Here is a 25,550-nt window from a genome sequence, read left to right on the forward strand (position 1 = left end):
CCAGACACTGGGTAGAAAAGGAGCCTTCACCTCCCCACCCCCCAGAAAATGAGGGTCTCCCTGCAAAAGAGGAGACAATAAAATTTGGTTTGATAGGTGATGCTCCCCTCAGTTATATTTCAGATTTTATTAAAGTTAAATGTGTAAATTTTCTGTTCTCTCACTCCAGAGTAATTCTATAAAGAAATATAATTTTAAATTAAACAGAAAAACTATTATCAAAGACACATAGCTCAAAATTGTTAAATGACTTTGTGCTCTTGAAAAGAAGTATGTGAAAAGCACATTATGAACTTCTCTGTGTGACTGCCTTTGGATTTTAGAAGCAGCTTGACTGACACAGAGATCCTGATGGGAAAACTCTTTGGATGCTGAAAAGTCTCTTAACAAAGGTGAAACACAAGGTTTCAGAGAACAATTTCAACATTGTTCCGTTGAAGGTTATACTGAGCTCTGAACCACATTACTTTCCTGTCTACGTTTCATTTCCTGGGGTCTTGCCAAGTGATAAACAGACCTGGGCGTGTGGTAGATTTGGGGTTTTTCAGCACAAATAGGGTGGCTGGAGTTTGCTTAAAGGCATCAATTGACTTCTGTGATCACGATGAAAATGCTGGTGTAAGGCCTTCAGGAGACGATGGAGAAAAGATGGACATACTGTGCTGTCTATTCCATCATCCAGATACACTTTGTCAGGGGTAAGGCTTCCAGTTGTCCTTTCTTGTCAAATCAGCCACTTCAGGGGGCGGATGAGGCCTCTGTTCATTTAAAATGCCTGTGACTGATGCTGAAATCCAGCACCAAAGGCAGGTGGTTACTAAGGCTTTCAGTTATGTATTTAAGTGGCAGCTATGGGAGAGCTGTTAGAGTCTAGAAGCGATTACTAACGAATGCTAAAACCGAGAAGGGAATGGGTGGTTTGTACCACTGCTCAGAGACATTTTTACCCATTTCCTTCCTGAGAGGATCTCTGGGGTAACTGGGAAATTTTGTGTCTTAGAAATGAAATGGTCTCCAAATGATAGTCAGAACAACTCTGGAGTACTAAATACAAATAAATAAATAAATCACAAAGCCACCAATGCTCAGAGATCCTTGCTCAACTTTTTCTCTCTTTCAGCTATCCTTTTTTTCTTTTGTGTGTAACGAACGTTTCTCCTCCAAATGCTGTCTTTGGGAGTTGAACATATGTTGAATTTTAATGAGGCACATGTAGGTATAGACCTGAGAGGCATGCTGGAGTCTTTACAATGGTGGAAACCAGTGTCTAAAGGGCCTATTTAAAAATAGTGGGAAGAATGATTAGTTCTGTGTCCCACAGCATGAGGGTATTATAGTGGTCCTGGGTGTCTTAAGAATTAACCGTGCTTTTCACATAGAGCTACTAAGATTTTAAGGAGAATTTCTAAATCAAAGGAGACTTTGGAATATAATGCTGTGGAGAGGATCAGAAACATATTGTGCAGCAAAGGGGAGCCCACAGGGAGCTACATTAAACTGTACTAACCTCCGCCTACCCATACTTCTGCATTCATAAAAGTGTAATAATTCCCATTTGTCAAGTACCTTTAAGAGGCTTGTTTCTTCTCAGTTGCTTGTCACCTTTTTATCTTTCCCTCTGTTAGTTTCTGTGGTACTTGTCACAATAATATATCATTTCTGTAAAAGTATTCCATGTTAATTCTAAAACTGAGGTCTGTACTATTGAGGGTATGTCAAAGACTCAATACTTAACATTTTTTAAATGCCTGTACTATTTGGTTGGAGCACTGATGGGAGTGAATCTTCTGTTATGTCTAGTATTTCAAAGCATTGATTATAGATGATGCTAACCAATGATTTATCTTTAGCTGAGGTATTTTGTCCTCTCCTCTCTTATAAACACTAACTACATGGGAATCAAGGCCCTCTCAAGTTCATCCATATTGAATATCACGTTTCCTACCCATCTCAACAAATTTGGGAGATGTTTGGAGGTTAAGAGTTTATACACAGAGCACAGATTCTAGTCAGTCATATTCATGTTCTTTCACGGAGATGTAACTCTGAAAACACCATTTAATCTGTGCCTCAGTTTTCTCCTTGAAAAAGAGTGTTAACAACTTCACTATTTGGTATCAGAGAAAGATTAAATGAGATAGTATATGTAAAAGCCTCTTGAAAACATGTATTTTTAAAAATTTCTATACATAATAGTTTATAGTTATTTTGGAGTTTTAAAAATACCACTCGAGTGTTAACACACTCAAACATAACCCCCAAAAAAGCCAATTGTATTAAATGTACAAACAGTTGCCATAGTAAGTTTGATGGTGAGTTTCAGTTTTAAAGTCTTAATATTTTTCACTGGTAGTCAGAGATCTTAAGTTATTTTTTTAAATAGATCAACTGACAAAGAAGTAAATATGCAGAAGTCAGTCCATTCCTCTAGTGTCCTTGAGTAAATGCCTCCTCATATGTATCGAAACTCATGCGTCTCTCTCTCAGGGTCACACATAAGCTCTCTCCAACCCCTAAGGCAGCCAAGGAGAAAAGTCCTCTGCTGCTCACTCACTTCATCCAAGTCATCAAAGTTTATAATTAAGAGTCACTCCATGTGAATCATGCAAACTAATGTCCTTCCTTTTCAGGAGTATGGGAAGGAAAATTCAATGCAGGAGAAGACATTTATGCTTCACCTAGCTCTGATGTCAACCTGACCTGCCAAACACAGAAGAGAAACTTCTTGATACAAACACAGTGGTCCAAGGAGGTGGACCTCATTGCTCTTTATCATCCCCAACATGGCTTCCATTGTCCCAGTGGGATTCCCTGCAAGTCACTGGTGACTTTCGAAGAAATTCCTGGGGATGTGATAAAATGGACTCTGCACTTAAGGAACATGTCCTCCTCACTCAGCGGGAAATATGAGTGCAGCTTTACTCTGTACCCAGAGGGCATTCAGACTAAAATCTACAACCTTCTCATTCAGAAAAATGGTAAGCATAACAAATATGTGCCATATGCCAACCATGTACTAGGCATGATACTAAGTACACAAGGCAGAACAAAAAGAGGTATTGCTTGTAAAGGATACAGAAACCGATCACATAATTCCACCAATAAATGTAAAATTGCAACAGTGATAAGTGATAAGAAGTGCAATGGTCTTGTGAGAGAGCATATAGTAGAGATCAGAGAACTTGTCTCTGAGAAAGGGACATCTGAGCTGAGGTCTGAGGAAAGAGTAAATAGTAACTCCATTTCAGAGATGGGAGGTTAGTGAGGGATCCAGGGAGAGTCAAGAGCTTATATGAAAGGCTTTGTAGTGTTTGAGAAAATGGGAAAATGTCAGTGGGACTGTGGTGCAGAGATTAAGAGATGAAGTGTGAGATATGGTAAGGGACAGATCATGCAAGACCTTCTTAGCTGTGTCTGAGGTTTTTATTTTTATCTAAGTGCCATTGAAAGACATGGAAATATTTTCAACAAAATGATGGGATGACATTTATAGCTTCATTGTATTTGTGTTAAAAAAATCTACCTGGATTTAGTATAAGAATGAAGTGAAGGTGGAAAAAATGGAGACAAATTAAAGACAGTCCCAGTAGCCCAGAGGAGATAGTGTTGTTTGGGTAGATGTGGAAGGAAAAAGATAAATTTTATGTGTTGGGCATAAAAGAGATATGACTTGGTAGTATAGGACAATGGCGGTATGAGTGAAGGAGAGAGAAAAATTGAAGTTGATATCCAGGTGTCTGGCATGCACACTGGAATGGTGGTACCATTTGCTGAGACAGGAGGCAGAGGAGACAGAGCAAGTTCATGTGAGAATTCATGAAAATGGCTTTGGAAATATTTAGTACAATGTAGGTAAGGGTGCCAAAGAAGCTACTGGACATGTAGCGTTCATACAAACATGCTTTGGACACCCACATTTGGAAGCATGAATCCTAGGTTTAAGTTCTAGTTCCTTTCTGGCTAGAAATAAATTTCTCCTGAGGTCTGTCATGTCAGTTCCCTGGGCCCATCTGGAAAATGACCATAATAACTCCCAACCTATAGTAGTTAGTTCTAAAATAAATGATTTCCATTTCTCCTAATAAAAAAGAATAAAAACATTAGCCTGAAAAATGGAAAATGCACTGGAAATGGAATGTTTTCAACTCAAGGCCAAGGGGCCTGGTAATATAAGAAAAAAAACAATAACACATAACTCATGAAGATTCTGCTAAGGGAGTCATAATGCTGCCCAGTGCAAGCAGGTGTTGATTTATTACCTCCTCTCCATTTCTCATCAAGAGACAAGACCATGGTCCTGACCAGGTGGCTCAGTTGGTTAGAATGTCGTCCCATGCACCAGAAATGTTGCTGGTTCAACATTGCTCTGTATAGAGCATCATTTAGCTGCACAATATTGGAGTCAGGTAGCTCAGTCTTTGTTGTTCGCTCTGTCATTTCCATATACATAATTTTGCCAAGTTATTTCAAGTCTCTAAACTTCCGTTTCCCTATGTAATAAACATAATACATAATTATAGTACCTTCTTCATAGATACCATTATTTTGATGATTAAATGAAATAATCTATGTAAAGCACTTAGCACAGTTCCTATCAAAGGAGAAGAGTGTGGTAATGGCAGTTCTCGTTAAATGTGGTTATACACTACTGAGTGAACTATTTTTCAGTTCTTATTAAAAGTGAGTCCTCTTCCCTCTCTTTTTTATATTTGCCTAATTTGGAACCCAGCAGGACATTCATTATACATCAGCACACATATACATTGACCTTGGCTTAGATACAGATTGTGTACATTCCTCCTAGATCTGTGAACTATACTGTTGCATATCTGAGGACCTGATGTTTACTTCACTGAGACTGGCAACTTGGGTTGATGTGCTCTATAGGAAATAGAACACATATTCTATATGAAGTAGGATGTCTTCATCATGAGATAGAAATGAAGCAGAGGCAGTATGTTATCCAAAAAGAAGAGTTTCTTAAAACAAAGGACAACTCAAGGACCCAGTTGTAGCCACTAAAATCTGCAAATCAATGGAGAGACAGAGACAGGTCTGTGTGCTATGTGGTTGCACAATTCCCATTCTTCTGATTATCATGTTGCTGCTGGTCAGTTGGATCAGATGAAAAGCAATGGCCTGGGTGTGAGGGAAACAGTTTGGTATTGTGTATTTGGGTACAAGGGGCGCAGACAAGAAAAGAGCAAAACACAAAGGAGAGAAAATTCTTCACTATAGACTGACCAAAAATGTAAGCCTGCCACAGAGCTAAGAGGTAGACACTTCACTCAGAGGAGGCGGCTGCCTTTCAAAAGCCGCGTCAAGTCCGCACTTGATGATACATCTTCACCCCCTTATCCTTTTGATCTTCTCTCACTTCTCTTATCGGTGCTATTTCCCTCTTACATCCCTGTGAGATCTTCACATTTGCAAGTTATTTGGGTAAGCAAAGCACATACAAAGCACAAACCTTTATGATGTACAAAAACAAATGCAAATTGAAGTAGCATATAGAAATCTAAATAAGAAAATGCTGAGAGACCAGAGGCAGTTGGGACCTCTTCCTGTTTCCTTTCTGTGGTCATCTGAGCTCTTCTTTCCCTTTGTCTACTCACACAACAGGGTGTGTCTGACTCCTGAGTCCTGTTCCCTGAGGGCCCAGCTGAGAAACATTTTGCTTTTCTTTTCACAGTATTTTCTTCCTGTGTATGAGTTAGTGCTCTGAAACTGGGGATGAGGGTAGAAAAATAATAAACAGTTTGGTGTTTGCTTCTTACAGGGTTTCCTCTTATGTTAGGAGCTTTCAAATTATTCCAAGAAAGTTCTCTAGGGTAAGCCTTGGGTTATTGTAATCTAGATTTTCTTAATTTGAATGTATCCCACAGTGCTTCAGATTATAAGATTTCCATGCACTTTCAAATCTATAGTTATTAGGATTCAGTATAAGAGTACAATGGAGCTTTGATTTCCCCGATTACAAGAAAAGCCTCTGGGCACTCTCACCTTCGGTCACCATGCTATTCATTAGGTCCCAAATTTATTTATCTTATAACTGGAAGTTTGGATTTTTATCACCTTTACTCATTTTCCCAATCCGCAGTCCCTGCCTCTGGCAAACACCAATTTGTTCTCTGTATCTATAAGTTCAGTTTTATTTTATTTTTTAGATCCCACATTTGGGTGAGATCATACAGAATTTCTCTCTGTCTTATTTATTTTTGTTAGCATAATGTCATCAAGTTCCCTCCAAAACATCTCTAATAGCAAAATTTCCTTTTTATGACTGAATAATATTTTATTGCATATTAGAACTTTTTTCACTCTTTATCCATCATTGTTTCAATATCTTGGCTATTTTAAATAATGCTGAAATTATTATGTGGATGCAGATATTTTTTGATATAGTAATTTCATATCCTTTAGAATTATATCCAGAAATAGAATTGCTTAATCACATGGTAGTTTTCTTTTTAATGTTTGAGAAATCTCCATGCTGTTTTCTATAGTGGCTATACCAATTTACATTCTCTTTTTTTAAAAATTTTTATTGTATTTTCTCCATCACCCTTTAGTCCCCTTATACACCCTCCCTACCCTGCAATCACCACACTGTTGTCAAAGTATATGAGTCCTTTTTGCTTAATCCCTCTACCACTATTTTCCTTGTTTAGCTCATATGAGTGAAATCATAAGGTATTTGTCTTTCCCTAACTGACTTATTTCACTTAGCATAATGTTCTCCAGGTCCATCCATACTGTTGCAAAGGGTAAAATTTTCTTCCTTTTTTATGTGTGAGTAGTATTCCATTGTGTAAATGTCCCAGAGTTGTTTTATCCACTCATCTATTGATGGATACTTGGAGCTGCTTCCATATCTTGGCAGCTGTAAAAACTGCTACAATGAACATAGGGGTGCTTACGTTATTTGAATTAGTGTTTTGGGTCCCTTCAGATATATTCCTAGAAGTGGGATTGCTAAATCAAAAAGCAGATCCATTTTTAATGTCCAGAGTAGCACCAATTTGTGTTCCCATGAATAGTGCAAAACAGTTCCCCTTTCTCCAGATCCTTACTAGCAATTGTTGCTTATTGATTTATTGATGATAACCATGCTGACAAATATGAGACAATATCTCATTTTGATTTTAATTTGCATTTCTCTGATGTTAGTGATGTTGAGAATCTTTTCATATGCCTATTGGCCATCTGTAAGTCTTCCTTGGAGAAGTGTCTATTCAGGTCCTTTGCCCATTTTTTAATGGGTTGCTTGTTTTTTGCTGTTGAGTTTTATAAGTTCCTTATAAATTTTGGATATTAAGCACTTATCAAATATAACATACAATCTTCTAAAACTATCAAGAAGAATCAGAGAATCTGAATATAAAGATTATACCTAATGAAATTGAAGTAGTAATCCAAAAACTCCCAATAATTAAAAGCCCTGGACCGGATGGCTTCACAGGTGAATTTTATCAAACATTCTGAGAATAACTAATACCTATTCTTCTCAAACTATTTTTAAAAATTCAAGAGGAAGGAAGTCTCCCAAATTCATTTTATAAGGCCAGCATTATTCTAATTTTGAAACCAGATAAAGATAGTACAAAGAAAAAAATTATAGGCCAATATCCCTGATGAACATAGACACTAAAATCCTCCACAAAATATTAGCAAACTAAATACACCAATACATCAAAAAGATCATACACTATGAACAAGTGGGATTTATTCCAGGAATGCAAGGTTAGTACAACACTAGCAAATGAATAAATGTGATTCACCACATAAACAAAATGAAAAATAAAAACCACATAATCATATCAATAGATGCAGAAAAGGCATTTGATAAATCCAGCACCCATTTATGATAAAAACTCCCAGCAAAGTGAGAATAGAAGGAACATACCTAAACATAATAAAGGCCACATAAGACAAACCCATTGCCAGCATCATACTCAACGGGCAAAAACGACAACCATTCCCCTTAAGTTTGGGAACAAGACAGGGATATCCACTTTTACCTCTTATTCAACATAGTACTGAAAGTCCTAGCCACAGAAATTAGACAAAAATAAAAAATAAAAAAAGAAAAGAAAAGAAAGAAAAAAAAAGGCATCCAAATTGGAAAGGAAGAAGTAAAACTGTCTTTATTTGAAGATGAAATGATACTGTACATAGAGAACCCTAAAGATTCCACCAAGAAACTACTAGAACTGATAAATAAATTCAGCAAAGTAGCAGAATACAACATTAATCTGGAGATTAATGCAACTGATCTCTGGATTAGCTGCATTTTTATATACCAATAACAAACTAACAGAAAGGGAAATTTTTAAAAATCCTATTCACAATTGCTTCAAAAAGAATAAAGTACCCAGGAATAAACCTAACCCAGGATATAAAAGACCTATGCTCAGAAAATTATAAGACACTGAAGAAATTGAAGAAGCTACAAATAAGTGGAAGCACATACTGTGTTCATGGATAGAAAGTACTAACATCATTAAAATGGCCATACTACCCAAAGCAATCTGCAGATTCAATGCAATTCCTATCCAGATCCCCATGATGTATTTCACAGAATTAGAACAAATATTTTAAAATTTTATATGAAACCACAAGAGGCCCCACATAGCAATAGTGATCCCGAGAAAGCAGAACAAAGTTGGAGGACTCATGCTACCTGATATCAAACTATACTATAAAGTCATAGTAATTAAAACAGCATGGTACTAGCATAAAAACAGACACACAGATCAATGGAATAGAATAGAGAGATCAGAAATAAACCCACAACTTTATAGTCAATTAATATTTGACAGAAGAAGCAAGTATATACAATTGGCTGAAGATAGTTTATTCAATAAGTTGTCTTGGGAAAATTGGATAGATATGTGCAGAAAAATGACACTAGACCACCTTTTTACACCACACACAAGAATAAATTCAAAATGGATTAAGGACTTAAATGTCAGACCTAAAGCCATAAAAATCAAAGAAGAATATGTAGGCAGCAAAAATCTTGGACATAGCTTGTAGCAATATTTTATCTAATATATCTCCCCAGGCAAGGGAACCAAAAGAAATAAATAAACAAATGAGACTACATCAAACTAAAAAGGAAAGGATATCAGCAAAGGAAATCCTCAACAAAATAAAAAGACAACTCACAGAATGGGGGAACATAGTGACCAATTGACATTTTCATCAACAGTGTTATGAAACAGGGCTACTTTTTTCCTTATGCTTACCAACACTTATCATCTTTTGTCCTTTTGATAGTAGCCATTCTGTCACTTGTGAGGTGGTACCTCATTATGGTTTTGAGTTGCATTTCCCATAAGGTTACTGATGTTGAGCACCTTTTCATGTACCTGTTGGCCATCTCTTATGTCTTCTTCTTGGAAAAATATCAATTTAGTTCCTTTGCGAATTTTTATTTTTTTAAGATTTTTCATTGTTATTCTATTACAGTTTTCCCAATTTTTCCCCCTTTGCCCTCCTCTGCCCATCCCACACCCTACTCCAATAGTCAATTTCCTCACTGTTGTCCATGTCCATAGATCATTCCCACATGCTCTTTAACTAGTCCCTTCCCCTTCTTTCCACCGTTATTCCACTTTCCCCATCCTTTTTGGTCACTGTCAGTCTGTTCCATGTTTCCATGACTGTGGTTCTATTTTGTTTGTTAGTTTATTTTGTTCATTAGATTCCTCTTATAGGTGAGATCATGTGGTATTTGTCTTTCATGGCCTGGCTTATTTCACTTAGCATGATATTCTCTAGTTCCATCCATGCTGTCACAAAAGACAGGAGTTCCTTGTTTATTTCTGCTATGTAATATTCCATTGTGTAATGTACCACAGTTTTTTTCAAAATGGATAATAGACTTAAATATAAGTTGTGACACCATAAAAGTCCTAGAGGAAAACAGAGAGTAAAATTTTAGATATTCCATGTAGTGATGTTTTTGCCAATATATTTCCTAGGGCAAGGGAAATAAATATATAAATAAATGGGACTATCAAATTAAAAAGTTTCTACATGACTAAAGAAACCATCATCGAAATAAAAAGGGAAACTTTCCCCATTTTTAAATCAGCTTCTTTGTTTTTTTTGTTTGAGTTCCATTGGTTCTTTATATATTTTGAATATTAACCCCTTACAAGAAATATTATTTGCACATATTTTCTCCCACTCAGTAGGTTGCCTTTTCATTTGATGATTTCCTTTGATATACAAAGGCTTTTTCATCTGAATAAGTCTCACTTGATTTTTCCTTTTGTTGCCTTTGTTTTTGGTGTTAAATCCAAAAAAAAAAATGCCCAGACCAAAGTGAAGGAGTTTATCCCTTATGTTTTCTTCTAGGAGTTTGATGGTTTTAGATGTTACATTCAATTTTTAATCCATCTTGAATTGAATTTTATGTATGGTGTAAGATAGAAGTCCAGTTTTATTCTTTCCCATGTGGCTGTTCAGTTTTTCCAGCACCATTTATTAAAGAGATTGTCCTTTGCCCACTGGATATCCTTGGCTCCTTTGTAATAAATTAGTTGATTATATATGTGTGGGTTTATTTCTGGGCTCTCTATTCTATCTCATTGATCTATGTACTTGTTTTTATAGTATAGTTTGTTCTTGAACTTGAATACTGATTTTTCTTAAATTTTTTTATTTGGTCTTTATCTAACAAATATTTTTAACAAATATATTACAGTGCTAGGCATGAGGTGTACAGTGGTATGCATTAGACATGACTCTGCTTCAGAAATCAGGAAGTCTAATGGGGGAAGACAGACATTGATCAAAAAGCAAACAAATGTGACATTGCAATAGTGAGAAGTGTCTTCAGTAAGAAAGTACACAGTATTATGAGAGGGCATAATAGAAAGATCAAGAAAGGCTTCCTGGAGAAGTGACACTTGATCAGGCATTAACCAGGTAATAGTGGGGAATATAGCTTTACAGAAAAGAGAATGTGCAAAGGTTCTGTGGTAGAAGGAAGATACAGCAACTGTGTGGAATTTTAAAGGGTGTTAGGGCTTTTCAAAAAAGCAGAAGAATTGAAAAGAAAGCAATTGAAGATTAAGGCTAGATAAAAAATCAGAAACTAACAGAAAGGTGTTTTTTATATTGTTATTGTTTTACTTTGCATGTCAAACAGATAGTTGTGGCCAGTGTGTAGGAATGCATTAGAGAAGAGCAGAAAAGATAGTTAGTGTAGGTCAGTTAGAAGGCAATGACAGAAATGTACGTGAGAGATGCCAGTAAAACTGAGAAAAGTGGTAGAGAAGTAGATAAGAGTAATGTTCAGATAAGAAACATGTTTGGGAGATTCAACCTATAGAATTTGATGGCAGATTGAGTATGTAGAGTGAGGAATGAAAAGCAGCATCAAGGATGATGCTTTGGTTTCAAATATGAAGAACAGAAAGAAATTGAGAAATTACTCATTTTGTTAAAACACTAACAGATGATCAGATTACATAAAGATTATTTTGAGATTGATTTTATCAATGCTGAGTTAGACATGAAGTTGAAACATACAGGAGATGTCAGGTGAACAGCTAAATATACAATTCCTGATCTATGATAGAAGTGTAAGCCGAAGACACAAATTGGTGAGCCATCTGAGTATGGGTGCTAGCTGAAGTTCTAGAAGTGAAAGAAATCATCTAGTAGTAAAAAATCCACAAAGAAAAGCAATGTGGTCCTTCAACAGTGTCCATGCTCTAGGATGGAGAAAAATAAATATCCAAGAGGTATAGAATAGTAACCAAAGGGTCAGGAGTAAAATCTGGAGAGAGTTGGGTCACAAAAGCCTAGAATGACAATAATATTTAACAAAAGGAATAGTCATTGATTCTGATGTTTCTGAGAAACAAAATGGTTTATGGATTATATTTAGAAACATATAATTTATTGATCACCTTAACAGAAGCTGTTTTGTGGCAGCATTGGAGTTGGAAGTCAGATTGGAGAGAGAAGTATGAGTGAGAGTCAAAGAAATGTAGACAGCAAATGTTGACAACCTCTAAGAAATGTGTCAGGGGTAATGCGAAGAGTATGAATGCTCCAATGAAGGTTTTCATTGATGTGGTCGTGGTGGTGGTGGTGCTGGTGATGGTTTTAACTAACGCAAGACGTTGATTATGCTTCAAAAACAATAGGAAGAATATAGTTGAGAGTCATTAAATACACAATAAAAATGGTAAAATAAATAGTTTTCTGAGAAGATGGGTCAATGAGATCCATAACATTAGTAGTAGAACTACCTTGAAATGAAAAAAAGCACTTCTTTATTGTACCAGGGGAGAAGGAAACTAGGATGAGCACATACAATTAGGGATGTGCAATCCTGTATCCTTTTGTCTGAAATAGAGAACAAAATCCTCTTCAAGTAAATAATGAGGCTATAGAAAAAGCATTTGGAGAGGCATGAAGCACCTTCTAAAGATGGAGGAAAAATGAGTTCACTGGGTAGATATATTTGGATTTTTTGATCAGTGTTGAGCATCCATTTGACTGTGGAATGAAAGTGTAGTGAAAACAGTTGTACTATGGTTTTCTCCAGTAGTGTCTGGTTGGTTGGGTCTGAGAACCCACAGTTGGATTCTCTTTAAACAAGAACCAACCCCACCCCCCACCCCCACTCCCACCCCCAAAAAAGGCAAGAGATTTGGGATATTAATCATTCAAGAACATTCTTGAAACGATGGAAAATATGGAACTTTATCTACACAATGAGGGAAGAAAAAGAAAAGAAGAAAGCTTATTGGTTGGGAAAAAGTAAAGAGATCAACTCATTAAAAGACTCAATAAGGTCAGAGAACAGTTGAGATGGGACTAGTTGCACAAGCAAACTGGAAAAATGTGTGTTTGTAGGTTTGAATTAGTCATTTTGTCAGTGAAGCAATTGTTCATGGTAATAGGTCCAAGATGTGATTGTGAGAGTATGTGGCTGAAATGCAGCGGAGATAGTTAATGGAGATGACAGTAGAAAGAACTTAGAGGTCAGGTGTTGGATTGGTCACTGAAATCACCCAGGATTATGTCTAAATTTAGGCTGGATAAGAGGATTACAATACAAATATCAACATTTTCAAAGAATGGATGAAAACTGGGAAATTAGAGCAGGGGTCAGTAAACTTTCTCTGAAGGTCCAGATAGTAAACATTTTAGGCTCTGTGGTTTATACAGTCTCTGTAACAACTACTCAACTCTGTCTTTATAGTATGACAGCACCTCTAAACAATATGTGTTACAATAAAACTTTGTTTAAAAAATCAGGCAGCAAGCCAAATTTGACACACAGATCATAGTTTTAAATGCATTGGGTGTAAGGGGGATTGTTTAGGTTTTCTCAAAGTGTGTTACATATAGCTGGAAGTACTACCTGAAATGATTTTAGGTGGGTAATGAAAAAACTTAAAAACTCTTAATTGTGGAAAATTTGAAACATATGTAAAATTATATATAACAGTATCATGAGATCTCAAGTACTAACCATACAACTTCAACAACTATCAACTCATAGACCATCTTATTTCATGAAAACTCTTATCAACTGCCCTCTCACAGATTGCTTTGAAGAAAATCTAAGAATAAGTCTTTAAAAGATAAGGATGTTTTCTTATCTATTAAAGAACAAGTCTTTAAAAGATAAGGAGAAAAATAGTCATAATACCACTACCACTACCGGGATTTAAAAAAAGAAAACCTTGTTAAGTCCTTAATGTTATCAAATATCCAGTTGGCCTCATAATTTTTATTTTTACATTGTGTTTAAATTAAGAGCCAAATAAGGCCAAAGTATTGTGATTATTTAATAAGCTTCTTTAATGTGAAGACGATTTTACATTTCCTTTTTTTTTCTAATGTGTTTGTTGAGTAAATCTGATTATCTGCAGCCTGATTATCCCTAGGTATTTACTTGTTCCTCTTTCAGCTTTTTGTTAGATTCAGAGATTTGATAACATTAAGGTTTTTGTTTTTATAGTGTTTTTTGGCAAGAGTACATCATAGATGATATTGTATAATTTCATCAGAGGCACATAATGTTTGGCTGTATAATATAAACAGCCACTGAAGAATATTGCCTAGATCTATTAATTCATTGTGGATTGCCAAATGGATGTTCTAGTTCTATCACTCCTGCATTTACTAGCTGAAATATTTCTACAAAGAGTAAGTTCCTTTCATCCACCAATTATTTATCTGATGTACAGTTTGAAATGAAAAGCAAAATAGATACTTACTTGATTCTTTCCCTCTATTTACCAATTGTAAAAATAAATGGGCTCACTAGCACTCTTAAATGACAGTATTTTGTGCTAAATGTCATGAATTTACATGAATTTAAACACATTAATGAGTTTTGACTTACTATAGTTATTATCTTTGTTATGCTGAAAATGTCCCACATATAAAAGCTTTAACCCTTTGTGATAAAAGTTACAAATATTTTCTCAGTTTGTCATCTATCCTTACTTTCTTAAGATAAAGTTTTTGGTGCAGAATAAAATGTACTTTTATGAAATAAAATCTATCATTCTTTTTTCTTGTTAGGCTTGTTATGAATCATAGAAAAAGTTTCCCCTTTTCCAAATTGCACAGAAATTCAGTCATGTTATTTCTAACACTTGCAATGTTTTTTTTAATTAACATTTAAATTTGTAATATTAGGTTTCAAGTGTAAAGAAAAGTACCTAGTTTTATATACATCCCTAATGGTTTTTTCTTATATTTGCTATTTTTTTATTTTTTTGTGGTTGTCTTTAGAAATTCTCTGTTGACCTATTTTCCAACTCATGAGCCCATCTTTTGTGATGGCCAATAAATTTCAATCCCATCAAATTGCTTCCTAACGTTTGATATTATATTTTAGGTTATTATTTTTGATAGATTTTTAATTCCTCAGTGACAACTTCAGGACATAACAAAATTTACAAAAATGTAATACTAACATATTTGGATAATATACATTAAAATATACTTAACATATAAAGTAGATCACAAATATTAATGCCTAACTGTTTAAAATAAATGCATGTAAGTACTGTGAACCAAAGGGTTGCCGGTTCGATTCCCAGTCAGGGCAGATGCCTGGGTTGTGGCCCAGGCCCCCAGTATGGGGCACATGAGAGGCAACCACACATTGATGTTTCTCTCTTTCCCTTTCTCTCTCCTTTCTCCTCTGCCTAAAATTAAATAAATAAAATATTTTTTTAAGATTTTATTTATTTATTTATTTATTTAGAGAGGGAAGGGAGGGAGAGAGAGAGAGAGAGAGAGAGAGAGAGAGAGAGAGAGAGAGAGAGAGAGAGAAACATCAATGTGCGGTTGCTGGGGGCCATGGCCTGCAACCCAGGAATGTACCCTGGCTGGGAATAGAACCTGGGACACTTTGGTTCCCAGCCCGTGCTCAATCCACTGAGCTACGCCAGCCAGGGCCAAATAAATAAAATATTTTTTAAAATAAAGTAAGTATATATAAGTAAAACAATTACAATAATTGCAAGAATAAAATTAAATATGGCAGTTACAAATATGGCAAAAAAATTGTGATGGTGGTATACAAATAACTCTACTTGGAAGTAGTGTTATAGCTAAACACCTTTAACTATCAAGGACAGACTCTTTTTTAAGTTAAATGGTTGGAGTAATACTTGGAAGTAGCAGTGGAGAGCAAGGAAGGCACTGACCTCACCTCCTGATCTTGAGGAAACAAGGGTACAAGGAAATAAACAACCGCTGTTTGAGAATGGGAAAGGGGAGATGAGAAGGCCTGGTTTTAATAAAGGATAGGAAGAGGAAAGAGTAAAAAGAATAGCTGGAACTTATGAGAATTAAAATATAACAAAGTTCTAAAAGCTAGATATAATATTCTCAAACTGAGAAATACTGGTATACTGTTAATAATGAGAATGTTCATACCGCAGGATCCATTAATTGTGCTTCTGGGAATTTTTCTGAAGTAGCTGAATGGTCAGAAGAAAGATATTAGTATAAGAATGATCTTTGCTATATATTAATAGATTGTAATAGTCTAAGTAAAGCAAAAACCCAAAACAAAGAGCATGATTACTCAATAATTGAAAGTGACTAAACAAATAATGATGGGTATCTATGACAGAATGACATAAAGCCTCTAAAAATCCCAACCACAAATAATTTAAGAATCATGCAAAACATTTTTTAATAAAAATGATGGGTAATATTTGTTGATTCATAGGGTTGCAAAGTATGAGAAACACACATACAAACAAGATTTGTATAGATATAAAAATAAGATTTTCAGAATTTTAGGATGATAGAGTTGTTTTCATTATAAATTATGATTTGATGCCACTAGAGTTTAATCAAAAATGGATATATGCATATAAAAAATTTCCCCCCTCAAAAGACTATAGACAGATATTTATCTCATATTGCTTTAAAAATACAACTACCTAATTTATCAATGATGCTTCCTCAGACTTTCCTTATATATTTTTCTATATCATTCCTTCTTTAAAGGAATGTTTATAAGCTCTATAAATATAACTATGAATACAGGGAAAAGATGAGTGGCTGATAGTAGTTTGGTGGGCGGGGCAGATGAAGATACGAACGAAGCGTAGGAAATTTTGAAAGCAGTGAGGTTATTTTGTATGATAACACAACAGTGAACACATCAATATACATGTATCCAAACCCATAGACTGTACAACACCAAGGGTGAACCCTAATGTAAATAAACTGCACACTTTGGGTGATGATGATGTGCCAGGGTTATGTTCACCGATTGTAACAAACATAGGCTATTGTGAGGAATGCTAACAGTGGGGGAGGTCGTGCAGGCATGGGGTCAAGGGTCATATGGGAACTCCCTGTACTTTCCACTCATTTTGCTATTTTAGGTTCACAGACTTAGAAATATTGTTTCTAAGACACATTTAAAAACAGAGTTAGAGGCTAAGTTTCAATGTTTTATATTCTATCTGATTAAATAAATGTGATCTGAAGACTAAAGCATGAAGTTGCAGGTAAAGCAGAAGAACATGTCAAATTATGAGCTGGATTCTTTCAGGATAGATTATCTATAACTTTTCAGTGATGATTTTTCTCAGTGCCTCTGTTTTGCCATTTATATAGTAAGGACTATAATGGGATTTTGCCTTGTTACTCGATAGGTATACCCTCAGGACAGATGAATATTTTACTAAAATGGTTCTCATTCCTTTGGTAAATAGTGCTTTATAAACCAGTCACAGATCTGTGTCTTTTTCACCTTGTGTTTTGTTACAGTTGCACAGGATGAATGGAGAAGCAACAATACAAAAGAAATAGAGTTGAATCAGACTCTGGAAATACCATGCTTTCAAAATATCACCTTGGAAATTTCCTCTGACTTCACCTTTGCATGGTTGGTGGTAAGTGCTGCCCTTTTCAGTGGATAACTGCAATGATCTTTAAATATTAATGAAGTAAAAATGAATAAAAATAATAATAGGGAAGGAAACATACTGAATGAGAGACAGGTATTATGTGTTAGGTTGGGGAATGACGGTAGTGGGGAGGGGAACACTCAGCAAGTCTCTAGGTCTATGCATGCACTAATTTAGAAATTAGTTTCTAAAGGTTAGTTTCTATTTCTATTTCAATCTATGTGCCAAGCTCTGATTACAGAAAAGAATATGATGTAGCCCGGGAGAGGAGCCACATGCAGTAGAAACATTTGTTTTACAAGCAGCATATGCCAAGGGTTAGTTCCTCTTTTCTCAGAATACTTACCATCACATCCTGGGAAGTACACGCCATGGCTTTACATTGGGAAACACGATAATGCTTATGAAATGCAGCTGGAAAACGTACCTGATAGAGAGAGGCAGGCCCTCTGTGACAAACAGCCACTGCTCAGCTCTGTTACTGCCACAGGGACCAGCAGACCCATAAAAGCTGTGTTTTCTGACTTCAAAATAACAAAATCCAGATATCTGAATCTGTTATGAGGAATTTTCCAAGTCAAGCCAATCAAATGGCAGTCAGCTATTAGCTAATATACACATTAGACCTCTACTACTGTTATATCAGATGATAATGTTACTGGACTAAAGGGGTCCCTTTGCCTGTGCAAGTCAAATCCAATAACACGTGAACAGGAGTTTGCAGCCAAGAAAATAAGGATTTGTTAAGATGGAGCATGCCTGGAGTCACAGGTAGCTCATGCTCAAAGACCAGGCTCCCCGATGGCTTCCAGGGGATGGATCGTAGAGGGAAAATGTCATTAATCACTGTGACTAAAGCAGTTAGGGATGTGGTCTGTCTGCTAGGTTGGTGCTAGGGCAGGGGGTAGCTGATTGTTGCATCTGGTCCTGATGTCAGCCATGGAGTTGCTCTAACTTTGCAAGGACTTGTCCTTTGGGATCATTCTGCTTTCCTGGATCTGGAGCTAAAACACAACTGAGGCCAAGATATTATGTTTAGTTCAACTGAAAACTATCTCTGTAGTCAATAGACCCAGACCTTGCTCTTAGGACTACAGGATGCTGACCAGAACCACCTTGTCCTGAGGGCTTAATGCTTGAGCAAGGGAAAGAGAGGTGGGTGAGTCAGGATGCTGGATGAGGCCAGTTTGAATCAATGGGAAAAAGTCAAAATAAAGGGCAGATTAAAGAAAATAAGATTTCTGCATGATTATGATAACACAAAGCTAAAATATGGTAAAGATACTTGTAAAGAATTTTGAGAATCACGGGTGTTCATTTAGATATCCCAGATTATGACTATGTTTTTTAGATTATCATCACAATAAAAAGACAAAATTTAAAAATTCTTACACAACTCACAGACTTTCATAAAAGTAGCAACTTATAACAGTTTGCAAAAGACTGTGCTTGTGGGGTTTTTCATTTGTATCACAAGTTACCTATATTTTATGTACTCTCTTGGGAACTAGATCCTTCATAGAAAAGATTTCTGTGGTAATGTGGCAAATCCAATATAACCGACTTGCAAGTAGGCTTTAAAATACAACCTTCAGATCATTTTTCACTCCCTAGGTATTTTTTGGATAGTCAGTAGGAGGAAAAGAAAACATATTCTAAAGTAGCTTTCTCAAACTGCTCCAAATTTTACAATGTCTCTTTGTCATCTGTCAGAAAACACTTTTCTTACATGGGGTTTGGTTTCTGATATATTAGACTTCCTGGGCATTATGCCTGTGATTAGTACAAGTCTGTTGTTCTTGACAAACGGATACAATGTGGTTCTTAGGAAAAGACTGTGAAGTGGAGAGGACCTCAGAAGGGCAGAAACCACACCAAACATGACAGTAATGGAAATGCACTTTCTATACCTTGCTTACATTTTTAATATTTTCCACCAACAGGCAAAGAATTTCCACCCTAATTATCATAAATTCAACTATCAATAAGAATAATAAAGTTTAATAATAATGAAGCTTAATAAACCTTTACTGTAGAGATTTTTTGCTGGCTAGTGGGTTGATCTGTAGTGCCTTACCTTAGCTTTAGGGTATATAATCTGTCTTTCCAAGTAAATGTAAAGCTATCAGTTATGTGCCTCTGAGCAATTCCAGAACAAAAAACTGCATCATTCACTTCAAAAATTCCTAGCAGTTGGTATAGGGCTAGAACCCAGACACTCAATGCATAATTGAATAGATCTCTTTCTCTTTGTCTTCCTCCCCCGTGGCTCTATTCTTGTCCTCATGTTAAATTGATGGTCACTAAATTGATGTTGGGCATTTGATCAGTTAATGATTAACAGCTCATTAAGTATCAGTGACTAGATAACTGAAAAGACATCCTTATCTGGTACTTTTCTTTAAAGAAACTAAGTCTAAATAGACATCATCTTTGGATCCTGTGAGGACAGTTAAGATTAATGAGGGGCAAAGAGGGTGCCCTAAGGTCACACACTGAGAGAATGAATTCTAAACTTCTGCTGGATCCTCAAGCCATGCTGTCACTTTAACTAATGCATCTTGATACAGACCAGTTGAGGTATCTTTTTGAAAGAAACCTCTCCTCAAAGGGAATATTATATTGGCAAATGTGCTGATTAAATTCCTACTGTGCATTCCATTTTTAAATGCCAAAACCTCTTTGCTCCTCTGATTTACATCTGTGCTCCTCGCTGTTGACAGCTGCAGGATTCAGAGAATCTGATATGAAATTATCTAATTTCCTCATATTAAGAAATAAACTGCAGCTTTTTTATGTCATGACCTACACATCTTCAGAGGACATAAATATCCTCTCCAACTATATTTTAGTTATTTAATCTCATGTTAAACTAGCTATAGCAATCATATTGGTAAGCCAGTTGGTCTCACTAACATCATATAATATGGCTTTTAGAGAAAGATTAACATGTAGAGATGGGAAGATGAGCTCAGGAGGGCAGAAACCTGCGATTCTGATCTCAGTAACTCCAGGAAGCTGCACACACTCCCACCTCAAGTCTGCATTAAATTCTGGAAACTATCTTATAAACTAAAATTATGTAAATCTAGGTCACTGAAAAATAAAAGTCATGTCTTCCTAGATGTGGAATTTTATGGAATCTAATCAAATCAGTTATGACCCTCATGGAGAAAGTTAGTATTGGGATTCTCAATTATCATCTGATCCCATACTAAGGCTGGATTAAATGACTCCATGAAGTGGATCTTTGGCATTTCAGGAAGTTGGGCTACTACTGAGACTACACTGAAGTAGACAAGTATCAGGCACAAGTAGACAGGGTATCCAACACTGATCTAGAATGAGAGGGAACTAAGTGGAAACAAAGACTTAACCTTTCACTGGACACTGAGGGTCTATGTGAATGGTGGGGCAATGGGTAAGAAATCACAGGATACATGTATGCTTAGATGGGATGCAGATGGTAGATAAAGGACAAGTGAAATGTTTCCCATTTTATGTTGGGGACCACAAACATACAGTCATCAGGGAAATTTGCAGAGTTCTTCTGAGAGCTTCTACGTGCACCCTAGTATTCTGTTTTCATTCCAAATTATCATCCTGATTGCCCACAGTATACATTTCAATTCAATATAATAAACATGTCAGTCTGTTTGACTGCTAGGTCCTGCAGGGATATAAACTATAATAGATATTTCCTATCATGAAATACTATTTTGATTAAAAGTTATTGAAAAAGCAACCCTGGCTGGTGTAGCTCAGTGGATTGAGTGTGGGCTGCAAACCAAAGCATTGCAGGTTCGATTCCCAGTCAGGACACATGCCTGGGTTGCAGGCCACGGCCCCCAGCAACCGCACACTGATGTTTCTCTCTCTCTCTCCCTCCCTCCCTTCTCTCTCTAAAAATAAATAAATAAAATCTTTTTAAAAAAATTATTGAAAAAAACAGAGAAAATAGTTTGATTCTTACTAGAGACCTGAGATAACTTCTCCCAAAAATTATGTTTAAACTGAGTAATTAAAAATCAGTTGGCCAGTAAATGATAGACATAGACTAAGATCCTAGGACCAGTGAGTACAAGTTGGTAGTTGGTGGTGGGGTGGGGTGTTGAGGAAATGTTTGTTCCCAAAGTTGGCGTTTAAAGAGAAACCCATGATTTTTCTTTGTAAAATCATGACAAGAAAGAGAGGAATATTTCAGAAAGCAGTTGAATATTAGTGATAAAGGCATATAACTAAAACCTAGATGCTCATATTTTTAAAAAAATTTTACTTCTAAATGTATGTTTTCAATATACTATTTTAAAATATTTTTTATGTTTTATATTTAAGCAAAGAGACACATGATGCTAATAAACAATGCTGGTTTCCCATGCCTATGGGAAGCCTCACTATTCGGAAAACAAACTGTGGCCTTCCCCCTGATGCCAACTGACTCTAATTGCCATCACCATAGTTCAAATTAAAGTGCTAGCCAACCTACGAAGTGTTGACAACCAATTGTGATGATTAGAAAAATATTGTTCTGGTGCTCTGCAAAGTAGACATGTGGAGCTTTGCAAGAAGCTGCTTTGATAACACAGACTGGATGGAGAATAAGTGGAAGGAGTGTGAAGATAGGAAGCAATTTGGAGATAAAGACGCAGCAATCAATACTGTTAACAGAGTTTATTGATGAGCTCTATACACTCAACACCCACCGTGTGCTGTGGGCCACACTATCAGCTCTGACACAAAGCTTGTGCCATCCCAGAGACCAAATAATATCACTAAAGCAAATAGTACCCAGGTCCCTCTTCTTCATTGAAAATTCTAATTCTAGTACAAAAATAGGAAAGTCTCCACAAACCATTTTTAGGTTTGTCGGGTCTTTAAGGAACATAGGGAAGCGGTGTCTCGGGGTTCAAAATGACTCAGCCAGCCCTCCTCATGCAAATCATCTTATCCAACTCCTGTATGTAACTTAATTACATGTTTATTTCTCTTCTGTGAGTATGATTCTGTATTTGCTTTTCCTGTGAGTGAGTTCCTCTCAAATAGACCCTAAGCAGAAAAGGCAAGGACTGTTTATCCTACTATGCTTATGAGGCTGTGTATAGCAAACTTATAAACAGCATGACTTTTGGATGGAAATTGTTGTTTTCAAGCCTTTGCTCTACCGTTTACTAGCAGTGTGGCCCAAAAGCTAGGATTAGGGTCCATAGTGCCCTCACCTTGGGTGTACAATTTAAGGGAGTGCCAAAAACATTGGTACTCACAATATAATTATTAATGAAATATTTTTAAACTCAGAATTTCAGGAAAATTCATGATGAACAAAATATCAACATTTTAAATAAAGGCAGGCTATTCTTTGTTTGTTTTGAGACCCAGCTAGATCGTTCAAGGAATGGTGTTTTCCAGCCAGTCTGTGCTTCCTGAGCCTTCAGGGCATCATGTCCCCAGCAGGTGCATGTGTAAAAGTTGACAGAGGAGAAGAAATTGAGCAATGCATGGCTTTATGTTGCAATTTGAAAAAAAAAATTTAATTGTAGAATTTTTATCAACTTTTTCCACTTATTCAAAATATGAGAGGATAGGTTGATTAGTGCATATAGGGGCACATGTTTTTCCTTTTGTCTCAGAATTCATATCTTAGATATGTTGCTTAACGTGAGATTCCATTACCTCATCTAGAAAAGGGGATCATTGTAGTGCTGACCTCACAGTATTGTGGTGAGCTGTAAATAGGCTAACATAACTGACTAACTTTGCATGTTCCCATACTGAATAGGTATTAAAAACTAATCTCTAAATTCAAAGGGTTAGTTTTATGACTCTCCATAACTCCTTAATTTAGTCAGGCAGATAAGGAATAGTCATGAGGAAGCTGACCATCAGCTGACCATCACTGACCATCGGTGAGGCTGGAGGGCAGTCGGTTTGTATTACATAATTGGTGTATTGAGTGTCAGGACTAGTAGAGTTTAGCTAGTTCAGTCTACATTTCCCACTAAATCATAAGGGTCCATCAAACTGAGAGTCCCATGAAGTTTTAGATATGTTTATTCATACTTTTAAAAGTTGCCAAAATTGTTTCTTTAAAGAACAAGAAGAGAAAAACAGGCAAGAATAGACTCTACAAAATAAGATTCCCTTACCAACCTGTTTCCTGTGAACCCTAAGGCTGTCATTATCAGGTAGCAGTTGAAGTATATTCTTTGACTGCTAGAGTCATAGGGTATATGACTGCTGAGAGCTCTTTCAATCAGCAAATTGCCCACACCTCTGGAGTCTGTAACTTACATAAAGACCTCTGGCCCCCAGGAATTTCTTTTAATTTTTTTCATTTCTGATATTCCCTAAAGGTTTTTGTTGTGTGTATGTGTGATGGTTTGGTTTTCATTAATTAGCATGTGTTGTGTCTGAGGCTTATTTGCCCCTGGTCCTGGGCATCCCTGCTTTTTGGTGCTGTGACTCAAGTACTTGCTTACTTTGTTCTTACTTTGTTCCTACTTTGTGTGACCTTTGAGTAAGTTACTTAACCTCAGCTTACTCCAGATTGCTTTAAAGAGTCAATAAGAACTGGTAGGCACAAAACAGATAATGGATGGGTAAGAATACTATAGGAAATGGAGAAACCAAAGAACTTATATATACAACCCATGGACATGAACTAAGTGGGGGAGGAATGCTGGAGGGAGGACAGGTGCAGGGTGGAGAGGGATAAAGAGGAGGAAAAAATGGGACAACTGTAATAGCATAATCAATAAAATATACTTTAACAAAGAGAGAGAGAGATCTCCCAGGCAGGAAAAAAGAAAAAGACTTTAAGAACATAAGACTTTAAGAACCTTGCCCAGTGCCTTAAACAGTAGGTGCTAAATAAATTTAAGCTATGACTAAGAAGAATATAAAATTTTAGTAGTGGTGATAGCATGATATGGGTGTTGTTAATATTTCTCTCTCTCCCAGGTCCAGGCATTTAAATGTTCTCCTGCTTTAGTTTTTTCCACCTCTCCTCCCATTTGCTGTGTGAGGGGAGCCACTCACATGCAGTCTTGCCTTGGCCCCTTTATAATTGAGATTTGAGATCCTCTCAGGATCTCTGGATGTTGTAGGTCACAAGGCAACTGAATTGCTTCTTTCCCAACGAAGGAAAAAACCCTTCCCTCTACAGCAGTCAACTGCCCAGAAACACACACACACACACACACACACACACACACACACACAGAGTTTTAAACCCTTTGAATAAATTGGGTTTTTGTTTGTTTTGTTTTTAGTGTATCTTTCCTCCACCAATTAAATCACCCTGGCTAGTTACACCCAGCTATACACTAAAGGAAAAGGCATTTTCCAGATCTGCAAATGCTGAGTAATGCCACCCAGTACTTAAGGCTAATTTTGGAGCCCTTATCTCCAGAAAAAATAAGCTCTCTCCCTTTAATTTTCTGTACCATTCTCCATTAAGAAGGCAGCAGAATAAATAGACTTGTAGGTCTTTCTTTATGTGGCTATAAAGGTGTGTAATTTGCTGTTTGTAAAGCTGATACCAATCTTAGCCATAGTCACTTAAAGAATTGTGTCTTACCTAAGATTTTCTAAGTATATTCTGGAAATATTTATATAAACTATTTAAGAAGTCTGTGTTCATATTTCTACTGTTTCTGCTCCAAGTCCGTACTTGAATTCTCTCTCCTGGCTTCCATTTCTTCTGCCTGACTTGGATTCAGGATAGAAGATTCCAAGTCAGATCTTTGTTCTCATTATTTCATGGCTTCTTCCCCATCAGATGCATTCCTGTTCACTCGTCTCCACTTCAGTTCCCTCCATTTCCCCCAAGCCCTGTGTGTGGGTTTCACCTGTTGTTTAGAGTTAGACTCGTGATTCTCAGCTCTGTTTCCTCTGAACACCTTCAAAAAACAAGGCCCCAGCCTAGGTCTCTCTCCAGAACAACTGAGTTCAAATCTCCAGAGGAGAAGCTTACACATTGGAATGTTTTCAAAGCAACTCAACTGAGAATATTGAGTTATACTAAGTGGTATAAGGACATAACCCTTCCTTGACCCTTGTGCCCCTCAAGAGTCCTCTCCTCACTGGGCCCTTAGCACAATTACTGACACTGACCAACACTGT

At 36.5% G+C, this 25,550-nt stretch overlaps 1 protein-coding gene across 3 annotated transcripts in view; it reads left to right on the forward strand.

Moving 5' to 3' along the window:
- Positions 1 to 405: 405 nt before the first annotated feature.
- CD96 (CD96 molecule) overlaps positions 406 to 25,550 on the forward strand; it is an 87,896-nt gene continuing 62,751 nt past the window's right edge. Inside the window, exons 1-3 of one of the 3 annotated variants that reach the window (XM_036018067.1) lie at positions 406 to 698; positions 2,631 to 2,978; positions 17,290 to 17,414. In XM_036018067.1, coding sequence (XP_035873960.1) covers positions 638 to 698; positions 2,631 to 2,978; positions 17,290 to 17,414 — 534 coding nt within the window. In that variant the 5' untranslated portion in view covers positions 406 to 637. The remainder of the gene's footprint in view (positions 699 to 2,630; positions 2,979 to 17,289; positions 17,415 to 25,550) is intronic. The other 2 variants (XM_036018068.1, XM_036018066.1) reach the window with 2 other exon arrangements.

This window comes from Phyllostomus discolor, chromosome 2, assembly GCF_004126475.2.
Source record: "Phyllostomus discolor isolate MPI-MPIP mPhyDis1 chromosome 2, mPhyDis1.pri.v3, whole genome shotgun sequence".
Lineage (NCBI taxonomy): Eukaryota > Metazoa > Chordata > Mammalia > Chiroptera > Phyllostomidae > Phyllostomus > Phyllostomus discolor.